The following is a 24620-nucleotide window of genomic DNA, read 5'->3' as shown; positions in this document are numbered from 1 at the left end:
TCTGAGCCTCATTACAGAAACAAGATGTAAGAACTGACCATCATCCGTAGCTGACGTGACTCAGAATAACATTAACATTAGCAAGAACTGCATAATTAATGCACCTGCATGTCAGAGTCCGGCATTAATATTCCAACTATATTAATGTCTCTCCGTCTCTCCTTCATCTCACTCACCTCCCCCTCTCCTGCTCCTCCGCTTCATCCCTTTTTTTTCTTCTTTCCTCTGTAGGACAGTAATCCTGGCCTCCTTCTCTCTTCCTCCTCCTCTTCTCCCTTCTTCTTGCACTCCTCTTCCTCCTGCTGCTCCTCCTTACTCCTTCTGTCTGAGCCCATACGACTTGTGTTGTCGCAGCGAGAAGCCCAACAGCCGGCAAGAACAACCCAGCTCCTCGCTTTGCATCCCACTTGTTTAGGACTGCGGTCTTCTGTGTTTTCTTCAGTTTAAGAAAGCTTTCTGGATTTATTTTCGAACTGGCTTTCCTTTAACTTTCCTCTCCTAACAATTTCTCACCCTTTTCTCGCTCTCTGCTTGTATTTCCGTAGAATATTTTTGAATTAACAAATTAACACAGGAAGCAAAGCAGAGGCAGCTAGATGTGACTTAAAAATGTAAAAAAAACACAGAGAAAGTGTAGTTTTGGAAAAGATGAAGAGAAACACAGATCATATGTGGGATGATAGAAATGAAGAGAACGTGACATCAGACTATGAAACCATATAATGGAACATTGTACGTCAGGGTCGCTCAGTTTTGCACTAACAACATGAAACCTTGCTAAAATGGACCAATGTCAACACACGCTGTCTCTTTAAACCACCTTTAAAACGGATGTCTTTGTTTGTCCACAAAAGTTGACAATGAAAATGATTGTACACCACCTAGTGAAAAACACAAAAGTTGAAATCTATAATTCAGTTGAATATGTATTTATTAATCAAAAAAGGTAAAGATGGGACTTTGGGTGTTTTTATTGGCCAAATAAAATAGATTTGGTTGATGTAAATGAATTAATTACATTAATAATAATAATTCATATTGATTTTTAATATTAGCAACACAAAATCAAGAAAGAGTTAAGTTGACACAGGATCACATTATTCTTTCATTTAATTTTAATTTACTTAATTCTTAACTTAATTTACTTGAATCTATATATATATATATATAGTTTTGTTTTTCTTTGCCAAATCTTGGCTGACTGTCATTGTCTGACTCCCCTTTTTATGATGTGCCAGATGTATTTAATAGAAGATGAATATGGACTGCAGGCAGGCCAGTCACGTTTACACACTCCTATGTCTTGTAGCCTCAGTTTTGGCGTTTGTGCAGCTGACACCTGCTGTTCTCCTGGAGGAAACAATGTCTCTCGCTATTTAAGCGTTTGCGTCACTGCTTTGTTTACTTACTGTATATGCAGATCCCAAATGGTAGAGCCGTGCACACCTAAAATGCCACTGCCTCAGATGCTGGCTGTTGTATTTTTTGCCAAACACATTGCATATTTAAGACATTACGTAACTAATTGTTTTGATTCTTTTTTTTCCTCTCTTGGTGTGACATACATATCCTCCAGTCCGATGCAGCATTTTTTTGACTGTAGTAAAGTCGTGTAGTCTTGAGATAATGAGACTTTAATTATTTAGCTATGTCTACCCAGAAGGTCTATGAGATTCAAACTAAAATTCTTAGCAGGAGAGGCAGCAGCCAATAAACAACAAATATTAAATCAACAACAGACCTGAACATCACAGTGGTGTGGGGCTCTAATACAATCTTGCCGTGGGCAACACCCAGACACATCCAGCAGCAGTTCCTACCTCTGGCCTTGTTGCACAAATAGTCTTATTATTTATGGTAGGTAATTAATATGATTGACAAACAATTGTCTTGCAAAGTTTTGCAGAAACTAATGGGCCTCCACCAGTTTGCAGAGATTAAGGTTTTGGAGGATGCTGCGGGTTTTAATTTGATCATTTTAGCAGTGAAGATCCTTTTGTTTTGTGAATTACCAAATGAAAGACTTAGGTTTTGATTTCCCTTTAGCGAGTGTAGCAACATTTCCTGTGATGACTTTTTAATAGCAAGCCTCATTCTGTATAGAACTCTAATCACCAGCAGAGTAACACGTGATTCATTAAGAAGAAATGAAAGTGATTATACTCCGGACACCGAGTGTAAACCTGAAAGACTTGAACCACTACTTCAGTCTTCCACTGCTCCTCCAACTCCAGCATTTCTCATTTACACCTATGCAACCATTGGGAGTGAACGTTCCACCTCAGAAGGTGCTTCGTTATTTCTTTGATGCAGATGATCCGCCGCTGCAGTCTTGTTAGCGCTAACATTGCCTGGTTTGTCCTTGCACTTCATGTATAGCAACTACAATGTGCCTCTCTCTCTCTATCTCTCTCTATCTCTCTCATCTGTGCAGTAAATGTAAATAAATAACAACATTTAAAAAAAGATTTTGAGATGCCCATGCGTGCGGTATTTATTTTGTGCCCAGTGACTTACAGTGTGTTTACTTAACCACGTGCTGCTGGTGTGCTTTTTGCATGCGTGACTGCATGTCTGCATGTGTTTGTTTCCATGAACGTGTGCGTGTGTGTGTGCCTGTGCATGCTACAGGGTGTGCAGACCTAATGACGTTGGACACAATGACTCCCCTAGAGAGAAAGAGACAGGGTTACATCCATGAGCTCATCGAGACTGAGGAGACTTACCTGGAGGACCTGGAGCTGGTACTGGAGGTACAGACTGACATACGCAGCTGTTCGATGTAATCTGAAAAAATTGTGCCTTAGTTACTACCCAAAAATGTCCCGCTGTCAGTCATGTCCTAAATTAATAAAAGAATCCAGTTTGTTTTCACTCAGCACTTGTTTCTCTTTGACCTTCTCAGGTTTTCTACAAGCCCATGTCTGAGTCGGGCCGACTGACGGAAGCAGAGATGGCTGTCATCTTTGTGAACTGGAGGGAGCTGATAATGTGTAACACCAAACTTCTTAAGTATGTATGACACATATATCCAAATAAAACAAATTATTGATAAAATCTACTTCTGTTCCTTTAACCTGCTCCAAACCACCTCAAGACAATATCACGTGAAATATGAGAACTGCAAGATTTGGTCTTTTTTCCCAAGAGTCCACTGGTTTCCGTGGACATCAGCTGTTCATTTTGACGTCTGTTCCAGTGTTTCACAGCATCGTCGTCTCTTTCTCTCAGGGCTCTGCGCGTCAGAAAAAAGACCGGAGGAGAGAACATGCCGGTTCAGCTCATAGGAGATCTGCTGGCGTCAGAGTTGGCGCACATGCAGCCCTACATCCGCTTCTGCTCCTGCCAGCTCAACGCTGCTGCCTTGCTGCAAAGCAAAATGCTCAACCAGCCAGAATTTAAAGACTTTCTTAAGGTAGGAGAGTCTGAATATAAAGAAAAAAACCTGACCGTTGATGAATTTAAACGTAAATTCTGTAAATGTCTGTCGTCTGTGGAGCAGAAGATCGCCACTAACTACCGCTGTAAAGGAATGCCACTGTCCAGCTTCCTCCTCAAACCTATGCAGAGAATCACACGCTATCCCCTGATTATCAAGAACGTAGGCTAAACATTCTCTTTCAAAATCGCCTATTACTGTCCTTCTCAGAAAATTAAATTATCCATTATCCGCCTTTGTCAGATTCTGGAACACACGACAGAAGGCCATGCCGACCGCGGGCCCCTGCTGGAGGCGCTAGAGCGAGCTGAGGAGCTGTGCTCTCAGGTCAATGAAGGAGTCAGGGAGAAGGAGAACTCAGACAGGCTGGAGTGGATACAAAGCCACGTGCAGTGTGAGGGGGCGATAGAGGTGAACACACAAAACCGTTTCCTGTGTGTGTGTGTTGAACTGAATTACACATGAATAAGTCAAAGTGAGACACAGAAGGACATCTCCACTTTGTCTCTCTTCCAGCACTTGGTCTTTAACTCCTTGACGAACTGCCTCGGGCCTCGCAAGCTGCTCCACAGTGGTCGATTGTACAAAACCAAGAGCAGCAGGGAGCTGTGGGTTTTCCTCTTCAACGATTTCTTTCTCCTCACACACAGTGCCAAACCCTTCTCATCCTCAGGACCAGATAAACTCTTCAGTCCCAAGACGAACATACAGCTGAAGATGTACAAAACGGTGAGAAGAAGGTTTTAGAAATAAACTCTGCATGTTTGCCATTGTCCTGTATGACTGCTTTTTTTCCTTTCTTGCAGCCACTGTTTCTGAATGAGGTTTTGGTGAAAATGCCTCCAGACCCGTCCAGTGATGAGCCACTCTTCCACGTCTCACACATTGATCGTGTCTACACCCTCAGAACAGAGACCCTAAATGAGAGGTTCCCACCGTCAGATACATTCAGATGTCTTCAACAATTGAAGCAAAAATGATTTAACAAAAAACAGTAATTATCGCTGGGTTTTTTTAGGGCCGCGTGGGTTCAGAAAATCAAAGCGGCGTCAGAACATTTCATAGAAACAGAGAAGAAAAAGAGAGAGAAGGCGTATCAAGGTAACACTTTGAAGCAGCACAGAAAGGTGTTTCTATTTTAACGTCAACATTTCACCACCAGGCTTTTAATAATCCAATCTCAAATGTATATTACTAATAACATGATCATTCCTGTCCATTTTGTTCTTTTAATCACATTGTTCGCAAATGAATCTCTTTTTTTAACCTAACTTTTTTTTTAGCACGGTCCCTAAAAACCAGTGGTATCGGTCGACTGCTGGTGACAGTCACTGAAGCTCAGGAACTCAAGGCCTGTAAACCCAATGGTAGTGTTGTTTATGAGTGTATTTGTACGTATTTATTAAAAAGTTTTGTTGTAGTTTTTTTTAAACCCTCTCATTTTTCCTCTTCTTACAGGAAAGAGTAATCCATACTGCGAGCTGACCATGGGGGCTCAGTGCTACACCTCCCGACCCGTCAACGACACTCTGAACCCTAAGTGGAACTTCAACTGTCAGTTCTTTATCAAGGACCTGTACCAGGATGTCCTGTGCATCACTGTGTTTGAGAAAGACCAGTTCTCACCAGACGGTGAGTAAGGCTGTACAAAACAGAATCAAATTAATGCAGTACATGTAGTACTGCGAGGTAAATAAAACGTAAGAATCTCTTCTACGGTGGACGAATGCTGGAACACATAATTTTAATTCTGTGTTACTTGATGACTCAAAGCCTGACCCAGATCTAGGTGCTAGAGACCAGTTTCTGGGACAAGATGATGATATCAAGTTAACTGAGCCACAGGTCGAAATACACTGAAAATTGTTCTTTTCTTTAAGGAACAAGTAACAGTTATAAAATGGAGTTAAAGAAAATGTGAAAATGAGCGCTCAGTGTTGATCTCTGACTACTACAGATTTCTTGGGTCGGACTGAAGTTCCCGTGGCAACAATCAAAAAGGAGATGGAAAGCAAAGGTGCAGCGAACCGACGCCTCCTCCTCCATGAGGTTCCGACTGGAGAAGTTTGGGTCAGACTCGACCTACAGCTTTACGAGCCCAGCAGATGAAGCCGACAGTTTTTAGTTTTTAAATTCTTTGAGTGCCTGTTGGTGACATTTCGATGACTCGCTTCCTCGTGTCTTACATAACACCATAATGAGTTACCTCAAATGAGCCTGCCTCAAATATGCAGGCAAATAAACTGATGCAATAGGCCTAGAGGTAGTATTTTAAACATAGAAAAGGGGAAATTCACACCACACACTTGCAAAAAAAAAAAAGATTTGAATTGCCAAAACTTGAATGTTTACTTACTCTACAAATGCAATATTTTTTGCAGCATACTTTTTAAATTTTAAACTGTTTGATACAATGTCCCTTTTTTAAAAACATTGGTCTAAAAGCCCACATGTCCGTTCAACAGGCTTACTGTTATTTTATGTATTTCCGAATTACACACTACTGTACGATGTCACACCAGAAGACATTATAGTGTAACTGAAGCAGCCACGAAACACTGAAGAGGCGTAAATAAAACCAATTGGACTTTTTTCTTTTCTTTCCATGACTTCTATAAACTTCACCAAATAAAATATAAGAGAGCTGTGTGTTAAACAAATTTGGTCTAAGGTTTTTGCCACAAACTCCAGGCTTAAAAAACATTAGGTGCTTTTGTCCAAAACATTAGGTACTGCAAATGTCCGGTCCAGTTGGATTTGTAATTGAATAACCGTTATTTAAGAAATAGTTTAGAAGTTTGAATCACTGATAAAAAAACACAAATATTTTCTAATGTTTATGTTTTCATTCCATCAGCAGTGGGAGGTGTTAGAGAGCCTTGATCTGTGTTAGCTAACCACTTTGGTTTTAAATGACTTTCTTAAAAAGAAAATGTAACTGCAGCACGCAGCGGTTGGCATGAAGTTGAACTTGTGTGAATTGTGTGACAAAAATGCCAGGGTCCTGACATCTGTGGATAACCACAGACACAGAGGTGTTCTGACCTGATCGTGCTCAGGTTCTCACCTCAATGACCCCACCATGGGATTAGTTAACCCTTCAGTGACTGCCTGTGGCAAATGTCCTCTATTGCTGTGTCTTTGTCCAGCATGATCTATACTAAAGACATGTCAAGGTACCTGTCCTGAAACATAATTTATTAGAAGAGATAACATCCATATTTATATGGTTGCTTTGTCACAATGTTTCCCTCTGGCAGTGGTTTCCAAAGTCATATGTGTTTGTGGCTGTTGCAGAAAAATGGTCAATGGTTCTTTCACTGTTTGATGTTACTGACCTGATCTGGACTAAGATAGATAAGACATGGACTTGACTGGTGGACACGTCATGGAAGCAGTGTGTTATTGCTACTCCTGCTATTGATCTTCTGCTTCATAGATGGTGAGTGCACACGATGAGACATACTATAATAAACAATTTTAGTAGAAATTGTAAAAAAAGAAAGTTTTTTCACTTTTACCTTTTGGAGTGAAATGGACAGTTTTAACTGTAATCACAAATTATACATTAAAAATGATTTCAAAATATTTAAAAAAACAGCTTTGATATAAAGTCGACCTGAAATGTCAGAATTTCAGATCACAGTCAGATGTCTTTGATTAATATTATTTCAGGGCTTATTTTGATGTAATGGCAGACATTTGAGAAAAGATTTTAATCCTTAGGAAAAAGTCATAATATTGGCTTTAATCCTGAAATTTAAAATTAATTAACTTAACAAGATGACTAGTGTAGGTGCCTAATTACACACAGTGCCACGGTGTACAGGAAAAGGCTGAGGGAGGGACTTTAGTTTCTTTGATTGTTTGATTGCATGCTTACAGAATTGTTTACTGAACCTGCCCTCGTCTGCTTCTCATCCCCAGTAAACGCGGTGCAGCAGCTGCGGCTGTGCCAATAGGAAGAGGAGAAAGGATTTCTAGGACTGTGGGACAGTAATAAAGGATAAAGTAGGTCCATCAGTGACTATAGCCTTGAATTAGGTGGAGTGTGAAGGGCCTGTGCAGGAACTCTCCCAGCTACAACGTAAGCACAGGTTAGAAATTCATAAGCAAACTGTCACAACAAACGGTAGAAAATGTCAAATGTAAACAACCATAGTAGTGTATTTTGTAATCTAGTTTACTGATGGGACTTACAAAGTCTGTCTGCCAGATGTTTAACAGCAGCTTTGTCCACTTTGTATTCGCTGTTCTCAGACCTGTGAAAGGAGACGAGGCGTTGATGAATATGAAACAAATTCATCAAAACATCAGGAACTCATCACATCACTCACGCTCTCAGCTTCCTGACAGCCTCCAGCCTCTGAAGGGCAGACAGAGAGTTTTTCTGTGTATCGGAGGAAAGAGCTTCATAGGTGTGAACTTCACCTGCAAAGGCCATAAACAAGGGCTAGGTGTTACATGTGAGCTAATAATGGGTGGAGTCAGAGGTTATCATCAGGCTAGGACTCTCACCTGAGAGGAGCAGTCTGGTCGCCAGGTTCCTCACGGCAGGTAGGAACTGTTTGTCTGTGAACACATCAGGTTCTTGTTCGGAGAGGGAACTGAACGTCACCTGGATGAAACCCAAAGACAAAATCAACTTGGAGAACACTCTTCAAAAAGACATTCAAAAAGACAATCAGAAAGGCACTTAATCAGTCTTTGATCAGTTTCTTTCTTTGGAGCTCAAAAGATTCTTTTCTATGACAGAGTTTTCATGTCAACAGCACCTGATAGGAATCTATGAAGGGTTGTATTAGAGACTGATGGAAGGACAGTATCTCCTGTCCACTGTCTGACACTATCACTTCATCTGAGTTGATACGGATTGCGCCACATTTCTTCAGGAGCAGACAGGCGTCCTCAAAGTCCTGTTAGAGAAAAAGTGAGGAAAAATCAAGAAGCTGTCATCCTGTAAATACATACAGTACATTAGTACATAAATAACTAAATACTACAGTTAAACTGGGCATGAACTGTAAGAGCTGAGGGCTGCATGGAGATTGTTACCTCGAATTGCATTCCAGGAATGAAAATAAACTCATAGGAGAAGAGACTCTGTAAGAAGCAAAAGAACGCAAACAGCTCATCTGTGAAGAGAGCAGTAGGTTATCATGAGGTAAACAGAAGCATAAATCCAATGATTCTCTTTAATTTTTACTTTTCTGTGTGCTTCTAGTGATGTTCAAGGCCACGGCCAGCAGGGCTGGCCTCACGAACACGTGCATCGACTGATTACGGTAGGCGGCCAGCATCAGCACTGACTTTGCTGTCGCTGTCACAGAAGCCTCTTCACTGACTGGACGCCTTCTAGGTTCATTTTTTTCCCTGACCAGGTAGACGCGGTCGGCTTTCCTCTGAACCACAGAGCGGTGCAGGGTCAGGGACGATGACATAACATCTGAATCAGAGGTTTGTCCTGCAGACAATAACCATCACTCTGGTAAACCACTTCAACAGGCCAAGCCTCCAGGTAGCACCGCTATGTACAGATTTGGCGACGTCTAGTGGTCATGTTACATATTTGTTGTCAAGTATCTCTCATTTTCAGTCCAACCCACCTGACCAGTTCAAACGAACCCCATAGTTCAGCACCAGCCTCTTCAGCCAGAGGGTCTTCTCTGTGAGCTGGTGCCATGGAAACCCCTCAACTGTAAGGACAGTGATGGGAGCCTGGAGCAACAGGCAGGTCATCAGAGACCAGGGGCTGATTACAGAGCCCTGCTCCTGGGTTCCAACCACAACATGTGCCAGCCAACTCACGCAGGCCTGGACCTCTGCACTGGGCTTCTGCGGGAGATCTCTGTGAAGACGAACAAAGGGTAGGGACCAGGAGCAAAGGAAGGAGAACAGGGATAGGAAAAAAAACCAAACTCTTATTAAATTTACTTGAAAAATAAAAAACAATGTAGTAGTCAGTAACCTACAGTATATTAATATATAGGTTACTGACCACACTAATGACATCAGCATTTCTAGAAAAGATAACACCCTAACTTTAAATCATTTTCAATTTATACTTTATGTAATTGGACAGGGAACCTTTTGACCTGGGTACGAAGTTGTACTGGCAGCGGTTTATCTTCCCCTTAAGAAGCTCTCTGACTGAGAGAGGATGACCAAAGTTCACGTGCATGGCACCATAACTATCCTGAAGGACTGAACTTGCCTTGAGCAGACCCTGCAGTGACAGAGGAGACAGAGTCCAACACACACGCTGACTGTTTGAGGTGTGAGTTGATGTAACATTTGTAAAAACTCCCCATATTTTCGGTGCAATCACTATCACGTTTGCTAACACTGGCGGTGAACCTGCAGCGGCTACGTACTGTGGTGCTCTCTTTGGGCTTGGGGACACCCAGTAACTCATGGGAAAGCAAGGACTCCTCCAGAACTCTGTCGTAGCTGATGCTGACAGGAACCAATGTGATGTCAAACACCTGACCTTTAAGGTAGGGCTCCAGCACCATGTGCATCATACCTGCTCACCAAGGTCGAAAGTCATGAAAGTTAGAGTGACTTTAACTTTAATGAGTTTAATCTGCATCTTTACTCACCTAACTTTGGTGTTATAGACTTCAATGTGCGACTTCTTAAACCCTCCACATAAAACTCCAAAGGAGCATGTCCTTTCTAGAGAGACAAGACAAAAGACAGTTGCAGTAAAGTAGAAGAGGCGGGACTTGAGGATCAAACCCACTCTGTGAAATCCTGACGACTGGACTTTAAACTGGAGCCCATTGTATTTTGGTGGAATCTCACCCTGACAATCGTTTTCACATATTCTGACAGAACTGCCCAGTAGAGTTTGTCAGAACCAATGGCACGTCGGATGAAGAACGCTCCAGAGCGTCGCAGTATTTCTCCAACCATCTTCATCCCTGCAAGAGCTTCACAGTACACAGATACAAGGGATAGGGGTTAAACAAAGTGTTGTGTTTTTACAGGCTCGGATAATACTCACAACACCTTATCAACGGAGTTGTGTAAAACCAAACAGATACTTGCGAATTCCTGCAGCGATAACCGGTATTGGCAGGTCATAAGAAAACATGATGTAGGAGATGACCAGAAAATCCACGTAGCTCCTGTGATTGGGCATCAGGATCACAGGAGTCTGCTGAATACTTTGTTGGAGCTGTGAGGACAGAAAAGGCAGGACTCTTGATTTCAAAGTAAAAAAAAAAAAAAATATATATATATATATAGATATAGATATAGATATAGATATAAGGCAGGTTTACAAAATAATACATCTTTTACACTAACAAAATAAAGACTGAAAAAATGAACATCACTGAATCGACTGATACTGACAAACCTGTCATCAGAACAAAAATGTTGGGGACTTATTTTTAAAAATATTAAAAGACAGTTCTTAAGGTGATGCAAAAACATTAATAAGTAAAATCATAGTAACAATGGATGTTATGTATTTATGGATGTAATGAATGAAGAACATTTTGGATGCAAACTGTTAAGCAGTGTCTGACCTTTGACCTAAGGGTATTTTAAGATATTCTTAAATAAAAATGTGATATAAAAAACTTTGTTAATTTAATTTTTAGATCCTGACCGTGCTGAGAGTGTCCATGTTGACAAAGATGCTGCTGAACAGCTTCTTGAACACCTTGGTGAGGGTGAAGCTCATCAACCTGATGAAACCCAACTGAAGGTTTTGAGACATTTCGTCCAAAGTGCGACGAGCCTCCTCTGTAACTTCCTCTATCGATGACCCGGTCTCCAGAGCAATCTAAAGCAGGATTCATGGAGACCACGGAATCCGTTTTGGATAAATGTGAGTTTTGTCAAATTGAATGATTGATTTAAAATCCTACCTCTCTGGCCACATAGCACAGATGCTGGGACTCCAGGACAGTTTTGGTGAGTTCTGCTGCAGAGCAGGGTTGGCCTCCTTGGTAAGGCTGCGGATTAAAGGTTCGGAGGGCATGGCCCAGGTCACTGCTGTGCCGTCTGTCCTCCAGTATGTCCACAAACTCTTCATCATGATTCCAGTCTGGCCTGCCTGAGCTGCTGAACTAGATGAGGAAATCATGATGATGAAGGTTGTAACTTGTGTAAGCCTGAGGTCTTTAACATGGGTCAGGAGGTCATAGAGGGTGGTCGAGATATTTTTGGTCAGATTAGAAATTGAAATTGTTTTATTATATTGAACGCATGTTTAAAATTAAACATGAAACACATGGAAATGTATGTTTGCGTGTGTGTGTTCACATCCATAAGACAGTTTAATCAGATCACTTGTAAACTCATGTAATTGTACCGTTCAACTGTCACTGTGACCTTTTATTTTGTGTATACAAACAAGATACTGAAGTATTATCAGTAACCTCTCCTCATTGCACTCTGCCCAGATGCTGTTAGTTGCCAGATATTAGGCAACATTTTTATAGAAACAACAAGAGACAGTAGTGTTTAATGGTAATCTAGAAGAATCACTTCTGCTTTGCTCCTTTTTTATCAGTGGTCACCACAGTGGTAGAGGTCATCAGAGTGTTTGATAGTGGATGCCTTTCCTGATGCAACCCAAACTGGTAACACTGACTTTAACGTGAGTAAAAAAACAACTATTTAAAATGATCTTTATCACATTAGGAATTTGTCTTTGAGGCTTTCAAAGCTGCTGGGATTTTTACTAAAATTAAAAATTTTACTGGAAGGTTAATAGAAGTGCTGAGATGACTTTAACAATATTCTCAATGTCATGTATCAAACTCCCTGAAAAATTTTGAATCAGAAAGCAGCTTAAAGCATTAACTCATGTCCAGACCCACAGTCCCCGCCCCTTAGCTTGATGCTCCAGGAAGTTGCCAGACTTCGTTTGTCGCAACAGCCTTGCTTAGGCTTTGGACATGAACTAGTAAAGCTTAGAAACAGAGAGCATTCTGAGTGCTCTGTTATAGAAAAGTGAAGTGAAGTATTTGTTGTATGAAATATTTGTACGATAAATAAAGTAGATCAACGATTGCAGCAAGTGTTGAGGATAAAAACCAGCGTGTGTCCAGAGGAGTTGACGTGTCTCTTACCCTGTGAGTCATTCTTCACACAACCAGACTTCCTTTTCCTTCTCTCAGCTCCAGGTTGCTTTTGTCATTCTACACTGTGTGAGTGAGTGAGTGAGGAGAAAGAATCTCTCAGTCAGACTCAGTCTTAGGCCAATGGCTTGATAGGGTTCTGGTAACTCCTCCTCCTCATGTTGCCACTTTGTCCTGCAGTAACCCCAACGTTGCTGTTGTGCATGATAATGTTTGTGTAGCTAACTGCAGCTGAGAACAGGTGCCGGGTGTAAAATCATACTATAGCAGTAATGAAACAGTATGCGTTTTATGATAACCATGTGCAACAACAGCAAAGTTCTTTTTATATTGTTTAATAAAACCCCAAATTTTAAATAATTGCATTTATTAATGTAATTGATGTTGATAATAATCCTTAATGAAACCAAAGTATTTTTACTTGTTTTTTAATGTAATGCTGTGAATATAACTCCATGTTTTAGAGACAAAGAGTCAAAAAGTAAACACACATTTCTGTTGTTGTTGTTTTTTTTATTATTGATTCTGAATAATTTAACAGTGAACTTCAATAGTAAATTCTCAGGGAAGCAAATGAGCATATGTTCAAACATTAAGACAAAAAAAATGAATCCTTTAAGTGAAGTTTTTCTCTTTCATAGAAAGAATATCATCAGCATTAAGGTATAATATACAGTACGTCCTCTTTTTACTAGCAGCTGTTACCGTGTCCACCAATAGCACTCTGGTGGTTTTATTCACAACTGGCTGCAATGGCCGCGGCTCACATGAATGACCTCACACTCTTCATGGCATTATTACAAGTCAATATCAGCAACATACAGAAGTTGTATTTTTATGAACACTGAATAAGGATTGTCAGGATTGGGTTCAGGTTTCAGTCATAATCATAAAGGAATGGCAACAACAGCACAGAGAAAGAAACCAATACAGTCACTCATCATGCTCTTTTGTAAAATTAAAGGCAAATTAATCAGTGTTTTTGGATAAATAAATTTACAGATAAAAGGCCGCCAGTAGAATAAAATTGAGTCAACAAGAAAACACAAACATTATGTTCACAACTTTTCATCTCAGCAACAAGTACAATATAATCTACCAAATGCACACAGGCTGTCTTTCATTCTGTGCCATGGAACTTATTGTCCTTGAATCAATCAATCAATCACTCAATCAATATTGACTTCACTGACTTGTCAAATGTATGTGTTTGCATATAGTGAAACTAGCCTGCATTCTCTTGGTAAGTTCAGTAGGTTCGGAGTAAGAAAATAAATGCGACATTTGGCATTGGGTCAGTAACTGTGTCTGACAAATCGGTTCAGTACCATATTGTGTTCTTTATGAAAGCTTAACTCCAGATGCTGTTGCATAGACTGAAGGAATAGCTATAATAATGATGTCAACAATTAGAAAAGTCCTAAGCTGACTAAATAATCATATATTGTTAATATATGTATATAAATATATATGATAAATATATGTATGTATATATATATACAAATACATGTATATAAATATATATATACACATATATAAATATATAAAATTGTGATTATATACAAACGATACATTCTTCTGATCAAAAGTGCACCTACATTCATATTGTGCATTATAAGACTATTTGCATCAAAAGACTGTGTGCTACATAAGTGCTCCATCCATCCTATAAAAAACATTTTCTTCCACCTTTATCACTTCCAAATACTGCTTTAAAAACACAGCTGGCCTACAGGTCGTCAGTTCCTGGAGCCTTGGCTGTGTGGGCGTGTAGTTTCCTGGTGATCCACCCGGGGAAGCTGATCCCTCCAGTAGGTGAAGTGGCTGTAAGTGTCAGAGCAAGGGAAGTCTGAGCAGGAGGCTCGCATCTTCAGAGGAAACACGTGATCTACGATCTCGCACAGACGTGCATAGCTGAAAGGAGGAGAGCAGGGTGAAACCACACACTTTAGATGACTAAAGGTTTATTTATTTTTATATATTATATCCCCCCCCCCCAGATCTGCTACGTACGATGAGATGTTGGTCTTGGCATGCTCCTGCACCAGCTCGCCCTTGGGGTTAACGGTAAAAATCCTGTTGAGTGGCACTCCTACTTCTTTATAGGAGTAAACGTCCTGCAAAAATAAGACAATAAAACATGTAACGTTAGAAACATGCGCTGCACAAATATATATATATATATATATATATATATAAAATAGACAGTGCTGCTGTATGTTGGTTGCAGATTATTGTTGCCAAGTGAAGTTGTTGAGAAGCCTGGAGGGCTCTGCTAGCTTTAGTTGTCTTTGTTTTATAAAATAAAAGGGGACCTCTTACTCTCAATTTTAAGATCATTATATATTTCTTGGTGATCGAATGTTCTCTTTTTTATATTTATGATTTCAAGATTTGTGTGTGTGTACCTACCGTTGATCTGTTTCCAAATGCTGCATAGAAAGGCTCTGTGTTGGGGTGGAAGAGGTTCTTGATATCAGTCAGACACTCCACCTTAAACTTTTCTGGTTTCTTCTCAATTACCTCCCTGTGACCACACACACACACACAAGCCCAGATGTGAACATAAACAACTTGTAACTGTCACTTCATATTCTATGGATACAAGAAGAAAATACCAATTTGTTTTTTTGTAAGGAAATACTCTAGTTGTGGGGACACTTTGTCCTTGCATGGACATCTTGTAGGTCTGCACAGACTGAGAGGGCATTTTGAGGTTCAAGACCTTGGAATCTGGGATTCAGGGTCTGATTACAGTTAGATAAGGTCTAAGATTAGGGGACAAGAGTTTTACTTGTGAATGACTCTTTGTCTTCGCAGACTTTTTTCTGGTCTCCACTAGGAATAAGGATAGTCTGAGTTTATAGAATTACTTTGGAATTAGGATTACCCTGGGTAAGGATTAAGATAAGACAACTGGTTATAATGGTGAATGTTAGGGTAAGGGATTAGGGAATGAATCTTGTCCACATGAAGTCTTCACCAAGCATGAAAACCCAACCCTGTGTGTATGTGTGTGTTTACCTGTGCAGAGCTGAGAAAAGGCTGCTGGGACTCAGAAGAACTGGGCCCATAGGTAACATGGTGCCTCGCTCATTAACCCAGTGCAGGTATCCCCTGGTCATGTCAGCCATGCCTATGGCCCGGGCTGAGCAGTACATGAACTTGTATCCATTTCTGTGTGCAACAGAGTGAATAACAATAAACGTCAGATATGTGCTAAACTTTCAGTTCTGGATGTTTTCATCCAAAGCTGTAAAGAACAGACTCTGTAACATGTATGATGACGCACTTACTGGCTGACTTTGTGGTACAGGCGTGCAATACCCTGATGGGTCCAATCTTTACCTAAAGTGGGCAGAATGTGTCCCAACGTGTCTGACCTAGAGACAAAACACAAGGTCATTTCGATCATCAAGTTAAAAAAAAACAACGAAATAAATGTGTTACAATTTTTACTTTTCTAGTACTATTTGGATTTTGAATAGAAGTCTACATCAAACATGTATAATCTATGGCCACAAGAGGGCATCGTCTACACGTAAAAAGTTGAATGCCGCTACTACACCAATGCATTGTTTGGACAAGGATGAAAAAGTTAGTTAAAAAGTTGATAAAACTGACAAATGCATCTACAGAACTGACTTCAGGTCAGATTACTTCTCATTGAACATCAATTCAGCAGTTCACTGTTTGCAGAGAAGTGATGAAGCCAATTCAAACAGACCTAAACTCAGTTGAACTTGGTTTTTAGAATAGATATTTTTTAGTGCATGGATGGTTCACCTGGTGATGGTTCCATCTATGTCAGAGATAATGATCTTGTCATCCCAGTTCCACAGGTAGATGGTTCCCTGACAGCGGCACGTTCCCTGGTACTGAGTGGTTACACTGAACACAACCTCATTAGGACCGTCCTGCAGCTGCAGAGACATCTGCGTGTGAGTGAGACAAAAAAGAGACAGATAAGACAGAGAATGAAACATATGACAAAAAATATTAATAATGGATAAAGTTTTCAACCAATCCCACCAGCTGCTCTGATGTAAGACGTAGTGTTTTCTTGTAGGACACGCCTCCTGATGCAAGCGCGCCCTCTGATTGGATGGTGGAGGAATGCTGGGTGTCTGCTCTGTTGTCTTCATCACTTGAGGAAGACTCCTCCTTATATCTGTTGTTCAGAGTGAGAGGTGGATGTTAATGGACTGGAGAAACACAGCCATGTTTCACATTACTTGGCTGTGACAGTCCTAACCAGGAATGTAAGTTTGGCTCTGTACCTGCTCGTTGCATCCTGACCATCAGAACCACAGGCCCCACAGTCAGACATAGAATCCTACAAAAGAAAAAAGAAACAGTTACTTTGCACATTCATCTCTGATGGGAAGTGTGCATATTTGGTTTTTTTTCTGTCAGTCACAGCTTTGGACACAAATGATTAAAAATCACTTTCAATTTTTACTTGGAATTGAGGAAAATACCGATTTGGTGTTGCTGTTCCTGCCTCTCCAGGAGAACCACCACCTCCCGCCTTTCTTGGGCATCTTCTCCTTCATGATGTTTTCCACTGTAGTCTTGAATGGGAGCACACAAAGGAACACACACAGACCAAACAGGACATCACAAAAACACAAAAAGTCACTTAAAACGAAACCAAACGACAAGTCAACAAACAATAACTTAGGAAACAAGTAGCTGAAGTGCATTAAATAGACAAAAGTGTGTGTGAGTGCATGTATTTCATTGTCAAGTGTGTGTGGTCTTTGTGAAAGATGGAGTGTGATCTAAGACAAAAGAAGAGAAAGCAGATGAGAAAGAAATAAAACTGTTGAGTACTGGGTCTGACATACTGAGCTGCAGCCCAACATGTCAGAAAGACAACAAAAAAGGAACTCTGACTGAAAAGAACGTCAGCCAAGAGGACTTATGGAGTGTTGAAGTGATGGCAGTAATGGAATAAAAAAGAAGGTGCAAACAATAGGGAAGGGGAACAGAGAGGAGTTGAATGTAAGTAGAATAGATGTTACAGTTTTTGTATGCACTTCTAATGTTGTCTACATTTAGGAGCAGTACCACCTTTAGCCAAAGGGAGGAGTGCTACGCCAGTCTTACAACCAACCTTTGGCCTTAAGTGTGTGTACTGTCTTCCAATCTGTTCTACAGATCTCTTACCTTTGGCAGAGGTTTCTGAAAAGCCTGCATAGCCAGCATAAGTGGAGCTGCAGTACTCCAGTTATAGTACCTGAGGGACAGAATCAAGAATATTTATAGTGATTCCTTGAAAAGAAAAAGTCAAACAGAAACATTTAAGTCAAGTCCAGTGGTCACGACTTACTTGGAACCGATTTTTACAACCAAGTTGGGATCGTCGATGATGGAGGGATTCTCTGAAAACTGCTGGTAGGAAACAATCTTTTCATGGAACTGCTCTGTAAACAAACCCGAGGACAGATTGTTATGTTTTCTTTCCTGCACCGCAGCTAAAAACACAGCATCACAGAGTGAGAAATATCAGTGTTTGACGTTACCTTTTGTGATTTCTCTGTTTTCAGTAAGTCCACCACACAGAGAGATGGCGATGGACGGCAGTTCAGACATGTGATCACAGAAGGTGTCCACTCCACTGTCTCCCCCCGAGCTGACTGACTGTGGGGACAAACTTGTGCTGTGGAGACCCGGGTCTGACATGCTCCTCACGGCTGCTCCTCCATCACTACAGATAAGAGGCGTTTGAAAGAATCAGCAAACAGTGACTGTAGTGACATTAATTTAAATATTGTGCCCAAACTCTGTTATGTAGCGGTGTAAACTGTGTGTATAGATGTGTCTGCTCGTTTACCTCTTAGGGAAGTAAAGAGCTGCCACATCAGGCTCCAGCTCTGTTATATCATCCAGGTAAATACCATCAGAACCCAGATGGCGGCTCCTTTTCTCTGCAGCCCAGAAGAGAAAAATTGAAAGATATTGAACTTTCAAAAACACTAAATTAATACTCTTTGTAACACAAGTTTTAGGTAAAAAAAACCCACTATATTTCATGACAATTTGATTATTTAAGTCAACTTCCACTGACTTGTGATTCAGTTGTTGTGATTAATCATAGATAGCTTATATAGTTCCCATGCTTTGTCACCTTTCTTCTTGGTCGGAGAGTCGGTCTTGCCACATAGACGCAGCATTGTCTCCTCCATGTCAGCCACCGTACGAGCAGCTGCACTCTCCACTGTTGTAACCTGCGTCTCTGAAGTTACTGCCAGTGACTCCATACTTGTGGATTCTGTCTCCATTCCAAGTGTGACGATTGTCTGTTGTGTAACTACGGTGTCCTCTGACCTCAGCAGTGTGGAAGCTGACATTTCTGAGGAGTGGACACACTGTTCTGAAGATGTCTCGTGTGTTATTACGCGGAAATGTGTGTTCTCAGAGACAGGAATGGATACGGGACAAACAGGCGGAGAGTCAGATTTCATAGGGAGAAAGGACGGCTGGAGAGACATAAGATGTAAACATAGGATGAAAACAATCATCGTCATTTTTGTGTTTGCATCGGTGCACAGTGGATGCTGAGTTTACCGTAGCGGCTTGTGGCAGCTCTCCCCAGGCCCAGTGCATGGCTGGATCCTGGTTGTCAGTGTTTGATGACTTGGTCATTAGTTCAGAGTCACTCTTTGGAGATGTGGGACGAGAGTTTCCAGGACTGAGATGGGAAGAGATTGCAAACAGTCATTATAGTGTCAATACTAATAATAAAGCTTGTTTTGTTTGTAGACTGCAGGCATGTGTTTGTTTAGTTGTTTGGTGTGGGACTCTGTCACCTTTGGAGGGGACTCCACTCGCCATCTGAACGGGTGTAGACACCAGTCTGGTTGAAGGAACCATTTGCTGACCCCACTGTGGTCTCTTCTCTAGAGACATCTCGAGATAAAGATCTAAAATGGAACCACAAAAGAACATGAATTCTCATAAAGAATGCCATTAGAGAACAATTCTAAACATCCTTCTCAAAATAGATTAAAAACCCAACAAAAGTCAAAGATTTCTTTTGTGATTAATTATGCTCAAATTAGTCTTCAGCAAGGCTAACCTAAACCTACCCCTGCTAACACCATACTACCAGACTGTAAGCTAAGCTTCTCAATCGTGTCACTTGGCTCACTTCTAGCTGTATTTACTGTTTACAGCCTCCAATCTAAAAACAGATTTGATGTAAAGCATTCTCAAGGCTCGTGCATAGAGGTGAAAATAAACCGCTCATTAGGCTCATGTTTACAACCGCTGCTGTTTTCAGTCATGGTTAATAATTGTCAACCCTGACAAAAACAGTGAGTGACAGCCATTGCTGAGAGCCTGACCCACATTCTGCACATTCTAAGCTGTTTCTGATCCATTCCCCTACTGGACACCAGTGGATAAGTTACACTGTGGCAACCATATATACACATGCATGCACAAGGACAACAGCAAGCACCAATTCACAAAAACAGACTGAAGAACGATGCAGTGTTGAAGTGGTGTGATTCATAGAGTTGTTTTTGTCAGTGCCAGGCCTCCCAGAGACAGAGGCTGTTCCTCTTATTTCTGCTGAACAGACTAGAACTTCACTAAAGCTGCTGTCGAGGCCTGTTTTAATGATGTATTGCACTGTTTATCTAACAGCACTTTCCTTCCTTTACTTCCTTCACGTGTAACGCTGTTCCTCTTTACAGTTTCAAATGCTGTCTCACGCTTTCACAACATTTTCAGTGTTCTGAATCAATCCTCTCATCCCGCAACTCTTTTTATCTTTAATCTTCCTCTGCTCTTCCTCACCTATTGCTCTCCATCTCTGTGTCTTCGTCTGAGCTGATATCTATTGTGAACATGTCCTCGTCTTCTGAGTAGTCCCCGTTCTCCTCTCTTCTCAAGCTGTCGGCCCAGACCTTCCTTCTCCTCTTCCTCCTCTTCTTTACGATACCATTGGTAGTTTCTCCGTTAACTCCCGTGGCACCCAGTGTCTGCACAGGGGGCCCAGAGCTCTTTCCCATCAGGGAGGAGCTCATGAGAGAAGCGCCGTCGGACATGATGGGTGAGGTGGCCAGGTGGGACGGAACAATTTCCTGATGAGAGTAGAGACAGTGATACCACAGAAACTTTTTAATAGCTTCATTCAGTATAATTTGACTGAAGAGATATGAGTGTAATAATCTATCCATTGTCCTTCACTGCTCCTTGGGTCAGTTTTAAAGTCGGGACATGTTTTCTGACCGGGCCATAGTCTAGAAACATCATTTACAGTGTTTTTTCACCTTCTGGCAGTTAAGCATCTACAATTAACACCCAATTACCATGTCTTTAGTTGTGAAAACACTCCACTTCAAACATATCCATTTCAACTATATTCATTTGTTTTTCCTGTAGTACACATGACTGGCTGTTGTTGTTTTTCACTATTGTGGACAAAGGAAAATATGTATAATCACTGCCAAGCGGTTTGCTGTAATTCCCCCTGCAGACATAGAGGTTTGCCAGTAAAAAACGAACAGCCAGAGCAAGACAACTCCTCTCACTCCTTTCACAGTAGTTCCCTTTTTTTTTTTTGGTTTTCCTGCCTTCTAGGAAAAGAAAATTCTTTCCAGGAGAGACCTCGGCTGTCAGGACACAGGCGGAGTGTAAATCAGTGTGTGTACATGGTGTGTGTGTGTGTGTGTGTATGTTTGCAGACTTTTCTCTTTCCTATGCCAGAGGTTCAAAGAGACAAGACTCCTCCCCTCCTTTCTTTTCCAGGCCTGAGAATAATTTGACACTGCTGGAGGGAGAAGAAATCCCCCTCTCCCCTTGTTGGAGCCTGTCTCAGCCTCACTCACTCACCACTTGTTTATACATTTTACTGCACGTGCGACTGGCCAACATTTCTCTTCCAGCAGCAGAACACATGATGTGGGTCATGAATTGTGAAATTCAAAAACCTCAGCTGGACAATAACAGTAGAAATGCAACACAGTTCTGATCTGTTTAACTTTAACAAATCTTTGAACACATTTTAGCTCCACACACACGCACAGGCCTTTCAAGCCTTTTCTTCATGCTTATTCCTATTGCCAGGGATCTCCACTCATGGCATATCTCTTTAATCTTTTTGCTACGTAATTCACTCATTATAGACCAGTAATAGTGCATGCACTTGCAGATGAACAGAGGATTGTTGTTCGGCTGGAGAGAAAATGAAGAAATTCCTGGCTGCTGTGCCAACTGTGCCTTCAGTACGACCCTGTGTGAATTACTACAGCAGAGTGGGAGGAGACAGTCTGTTTGCATAAGGCTTCTCGTCTGTAAACATGGGTGTGTCTGGAGGTGGAGAATACTGTGTGTTTTGATTTAAATCCTTGTTTTTATAAGTATCTATTAAAAGCGCCTTGTGCCGTGGTCACAGATGATTTACCGTCGCCTTAGGGAACAGATTTTGAGTCAGTTAAACATGACACCACTTTGATTACATTGATTTCAAAATATGCCAATGACTTGGAAGACATTTCCAACTTCTGGATTGAGTTGTTCATTTGAACAAAGGACAGTGTTTCTGTTTGGGTTTTAACATTTTAGTGGCCAATCAAAACACACTTTCAAAAGAATAGAGAAATATATTTCTAAAAATAGCAGCTACTAGCAGTGATCTTTGTACCTGATCATTTTCAGTTTCCTTCACAAAGAATGCCTCTCCATTGTCTCCAAGCTTCATGTGCAGAGCCACTGCTTCTCCATTGATCATAATGTCCACCTGAAGAAACAGGTATAGGAGCAAATTGAGAAAGCATTCATTAAAACAAACACTACTTTGAAAATAGGATATTTTTATTCTCCTTACCAGTTTCTCTCTGGATCTGAGGACGCCCATCTTGCCGAAGCGAACATGAAAAGGCGAGCATTGCAGGGAGCCATCAGGCTGCCTGACTACAATTACGTCAATGCAGCCTGAGAGGGTGGCGGGATTGAGGCCTCGATACAACTCTTTGACCTGGACAAAGACCTGGCCCGCCAACTGGCCCACGTAGTTCATGGTCTGACGGGTCTGTTAGAGGGAGACATGAAAGTGGAAGAACAATTAAACAAATGTAAGTTAAGTTTAAAACTGTAAACTATGTTTTAAATCTGCTAATCCACAGCACAGTTATTATCATCACCTTTCTTGAACTCAATCAACCTTTAAAGATAGAGGTGTTTATTAGCCCACACCTGCCATGGCCTCGTGTATACGTCAACCAAACCACTGAAGACATACAACTCTAGTGGGGTGACGAGAACAGCACTATGGCTGGAATGTCTGAGGACAGAGAAGGACATTAGGTGCCAGGGTTCCTGTCCAGTAATTGTGCAACTTTCCATGACCCACATACAGCAAATCCCTGTTGCCACCTTGACCTTTCTTTCCTCTTTTACAAGGTCTGGTAATCCTACAGAAAACAACAGTTTTCCATCCAATTTTATCAAACCATGTCAGAGCAGTGATGTGAGAAGAGCTCAGTGTTGCAGTGCAATTTCATGTCTTTAAATGGAAAGAATGTTGAAGATGAAGGTTGAAGGTTAAGCGATTGTTCAACTTTACATGGTTTTAATACACTATGTACTGCATATGTTTTGATGGTTGTTGTTAAGACTTAACATTGTCTCCTTCACTATGTACATGAATATGTGCCACTTAAGAAGATCTATTACAACGCACTGCTCTGTAATAGATCAGAAAATTATATCTAGCCCAGCAACCAATTCCAGCGTAGTATATCATTTGACCCTACTCATGACCTTGTGCTGGTAGGACCTAATCTTTGCTGGTACAGTAGATATCTTTGATGCAAACATTTGCCCAATTTTCACAGTTTTAAATAACTTGAAAGAAGTGGGTCAGACCTTGCTCGAGTCTCATTTAGATGGAGGGGCCCCTAAACATGATTGTTGCCTCTCGGCCCCCATGTCAGCACATGAGACTCTAAGTAGAGGCCCCTTAACAGAGACGCATGAGCCCTAATTTTAGAGCTGTGGAGGAATTTGAGAAGACACTACCATGTCTGAAATGTGTTGTGCCTTTCACTGCAATGAATTATTAATATTCACGGAACAATGAGTACAAATCATGTTCTAAGCAAAAAATGCAAAAGAGATACATCCAAAAATAAACCATCATGAATTACAGATTAGATCAAAAAGAGGAATAATGTCTCAAGACATCACAAGACATCTCTGCTGTAAAGCACAGTTCTTTTTTAGACCTGGATTTAAAAAGAATTTAAACTTAGCCTTTGGAAAATCCTGTATGTTTACATCATTTAACTGTGGTTTTCTCATTAGCTTAAATCACTTTGCAAGCTGCAGTTAGGAAGATTGTCTTGCAGCCAGGAATCTGGCTGAGCCACACATAAATTGACAGTATATGTTGCTACTCAATTATAAGTGAGTAACTTTTTTCTTGTCTACTTTTGTTTTGTTTTTTCACAACTTGCTGTACTTGCTTTGTATGCATTTTTCAAAAAATGCCTTTTATACAGTACAGAAACAAACCTCTGTTCCCTAAAAGTGTAAGAAATAAGTTAGGATTAGTTCAATTTAAAGGACACGTAAGGACATGTCAGGTCACCTTTATGACACATTCGTGACATAGCATGTATTTTACAACGACTCATTTAAAAGTGTATAATTGGGTTTAAAGGTCCGGTTGAAAGAGGCTGCAGCTTCTGAGGAGTCAGTTCATGTCATCATAACACTCATAGAGTACCAATACAAAACATTTAGTATTCAATTATACATGAAGTATTACTACACGGATGCAATATTGCTGATATCAGATGTGTGCAGCTATTATAAAAACGGATAATCGAAGATATTTACGACAAAATAAGTCCGTCAAATACAGTGGAAATATGCCCTACCTTTACAGCTGTAAAAGAGAAAGTCAGACGTTTCTTCAGCAACGTAAAACCGCACAAGACATTTCAAACGCGTTATTGTTGTTTCCTGGTTTGCAATAAAGCCCGTGCTGAGCGTCAACGACTATATTTGGAAAAAGAAAACGATTGCGCATTGTTAAAGAGAACGCGATTTCATTCTCCCTT

General features: G+C 40.8%; 3 protein-coding genes and 1 long non-coding RNA gene across 7 annotated transcripts in view; 2 read left to right on the top strand and 2 right to left on the bottom strand.

Annotated features, from left to right (window-relative positions):
* The window catches only part of itsn2a (intersectin 2a), a 30430-nt gene extending 23960 nt beyond the window's left edge, over positions 1-6470 (top strand). For both annotated transcript variants that reach the window (XM_025056989.1, XM_025056988.1), the window contains 11 exons: positions 2632-2753; positions 2906-3012; positions 3232-3415; positions 3503-3601; positions 3683-3850; positions 3956-4168; positions 4246-4367; positions 4458-4540; positions 4723-4806; positions 4898-5071; positions 5397-6470. In XM_025056989.1, the coding sequence (XP_024912757.1) occupies positions 2632-2753; positions 2906-3012; positions 3232-3415; positions 3503-3601; positions 3683-3850; positions 3956-4168; positions 4246-4367; positions 4458-4540; positions 4723-4806; positions 4898-5071; positions 5397-5548 (1508 nt within the window). In that variant the 3' untranslated portion in view covers positions 5549-6470. The remainder of the gene's footprint in view (positions 1-2631; positions 2754-2905; positions 3013-3231; positions 3416-3502; positions 3602-3682; positions 3851-3955; positions 4169-4245; positions 4368-4457; positions 4541-4722; positions 4807-4897; positions 5072-5396) is intronic.
* Positions 6471-7167: 697 nt separating this feature from the next.
* Positions 7168-12808, bottom strand: gnpat2 (glyceronephosphate O-acyltransferase 2). The gene is made up of 16 exons (XM_008313259.2): positions 12532-12808; positions 11323-11523; positions 11061-11237; positions 10493-10622; positions 10247-10374; positions 10042-10117; positions 9814-9965; positions 9535-9665; positions 9046-9287; positions 8646-8903; positions 8495-8574; positions 8215-8355; positions 7958-8057; positions 7777-7870; positions 7640-7701; positions 7168-7519 (listed from the first exon to the last, which is right to left on the bottom strand). Exons 1-16 carry the CDS (start codon positions 12541-12543, stop codon positions 7467-7469), a joined length of 2037 nt encoding a protein of 678 aa, XP_008311481.1. The 5' UTR covers positions 12544-12808; the 3' UTR covers positions 7168-7466.
* Positions 12067-24620, top strand: part of LOC112487241 (uncharacterized) — a 16512-nt gene continuing 3958 nt past the window's right edge. The window contains exons 1-7 of the long non-coding RNA XR_003050164.1: positions 12067-12534; positions 16375-16481; positions 16610-16802; positions 17704-17940; positions 18093-18295; positions 22213-22306; positions 22385-22628. This is a non-coding gene — a long non-coding RNA (uncharacterized LOC112487241). The remainder of the gene's footprint in view (positions 12535-16374; positions 16482-16609; positions 16803-17703; positions 17941-18092; positions 18296-22212; positions 22307-22384; positions 22629-24620) is intronic.
* On the bottom strand, positions 13239-24614 carry lpin1b (lipin 1b). Of its 3 annotated transcripts, none has more exons than XM_008313252.3 (20): positions 24438-24614; positions 22382-22585; positions 22199-22294; positions 20350-20636; positions 19356-19469; positions 19114-19237; positions 18674-19025; positions 18380-18473; positions 18069-18253; positions 17876-17969; positions 17713-17782; positions 17022-17114; positions 16821-16876; positions 16573-16711; positions 16327-16475; positions 15837-15923; positions 15565-15717; positions 14953-15067; positions 14554-14657; positions 13239-14454 (listed from the first exon to the last, which is right to left on the bottom strand). In XM_008313252.3, exons 2-20 carry the CDS (start codon positions 22571-22573, stop codon positions 14280-14282), a joined length of 2679 nt encoding a protein of 892 aa, XP_008311474.1. In that variant the 5' UTR covers positions 22574-22585; positions 24438-24614; the 3' UTR covers positions 13239-14279. The 3 variants fall into 3 exon arrangements, with proteins under 3 accessions (XP_008311474.1, XP_024912759.1, XP_024912758.1); XM_025056991.1 differs by lacking the exon at positions 24438-24614 and adding an exon at positions 22698-24416; XM_025056990.1 differs by lacking the exon at positions 24438-24614 and having other exon boundaries at positions 22382-22606.

Source organism: Cynoglossus semilaevis, chromosome 7, assembly GCF_000523025.1.
Source record: "Cynoglossus semilaevis isolate Cse_v1.0 chromosome 7, Cse_v1.0, whole genome shotgun sequence".
NCBI lineage: Eukaryota > Metazoa > Chordata > Actinopteri > Pleuronectiformes > Cynoglossidae > Cynoglossus > Cynoglossus semilaevis.
Note: the sequence above shows the minus strand (reverse complement) of the source record. Positions and strands in the feature narration are given on the sequence as shown.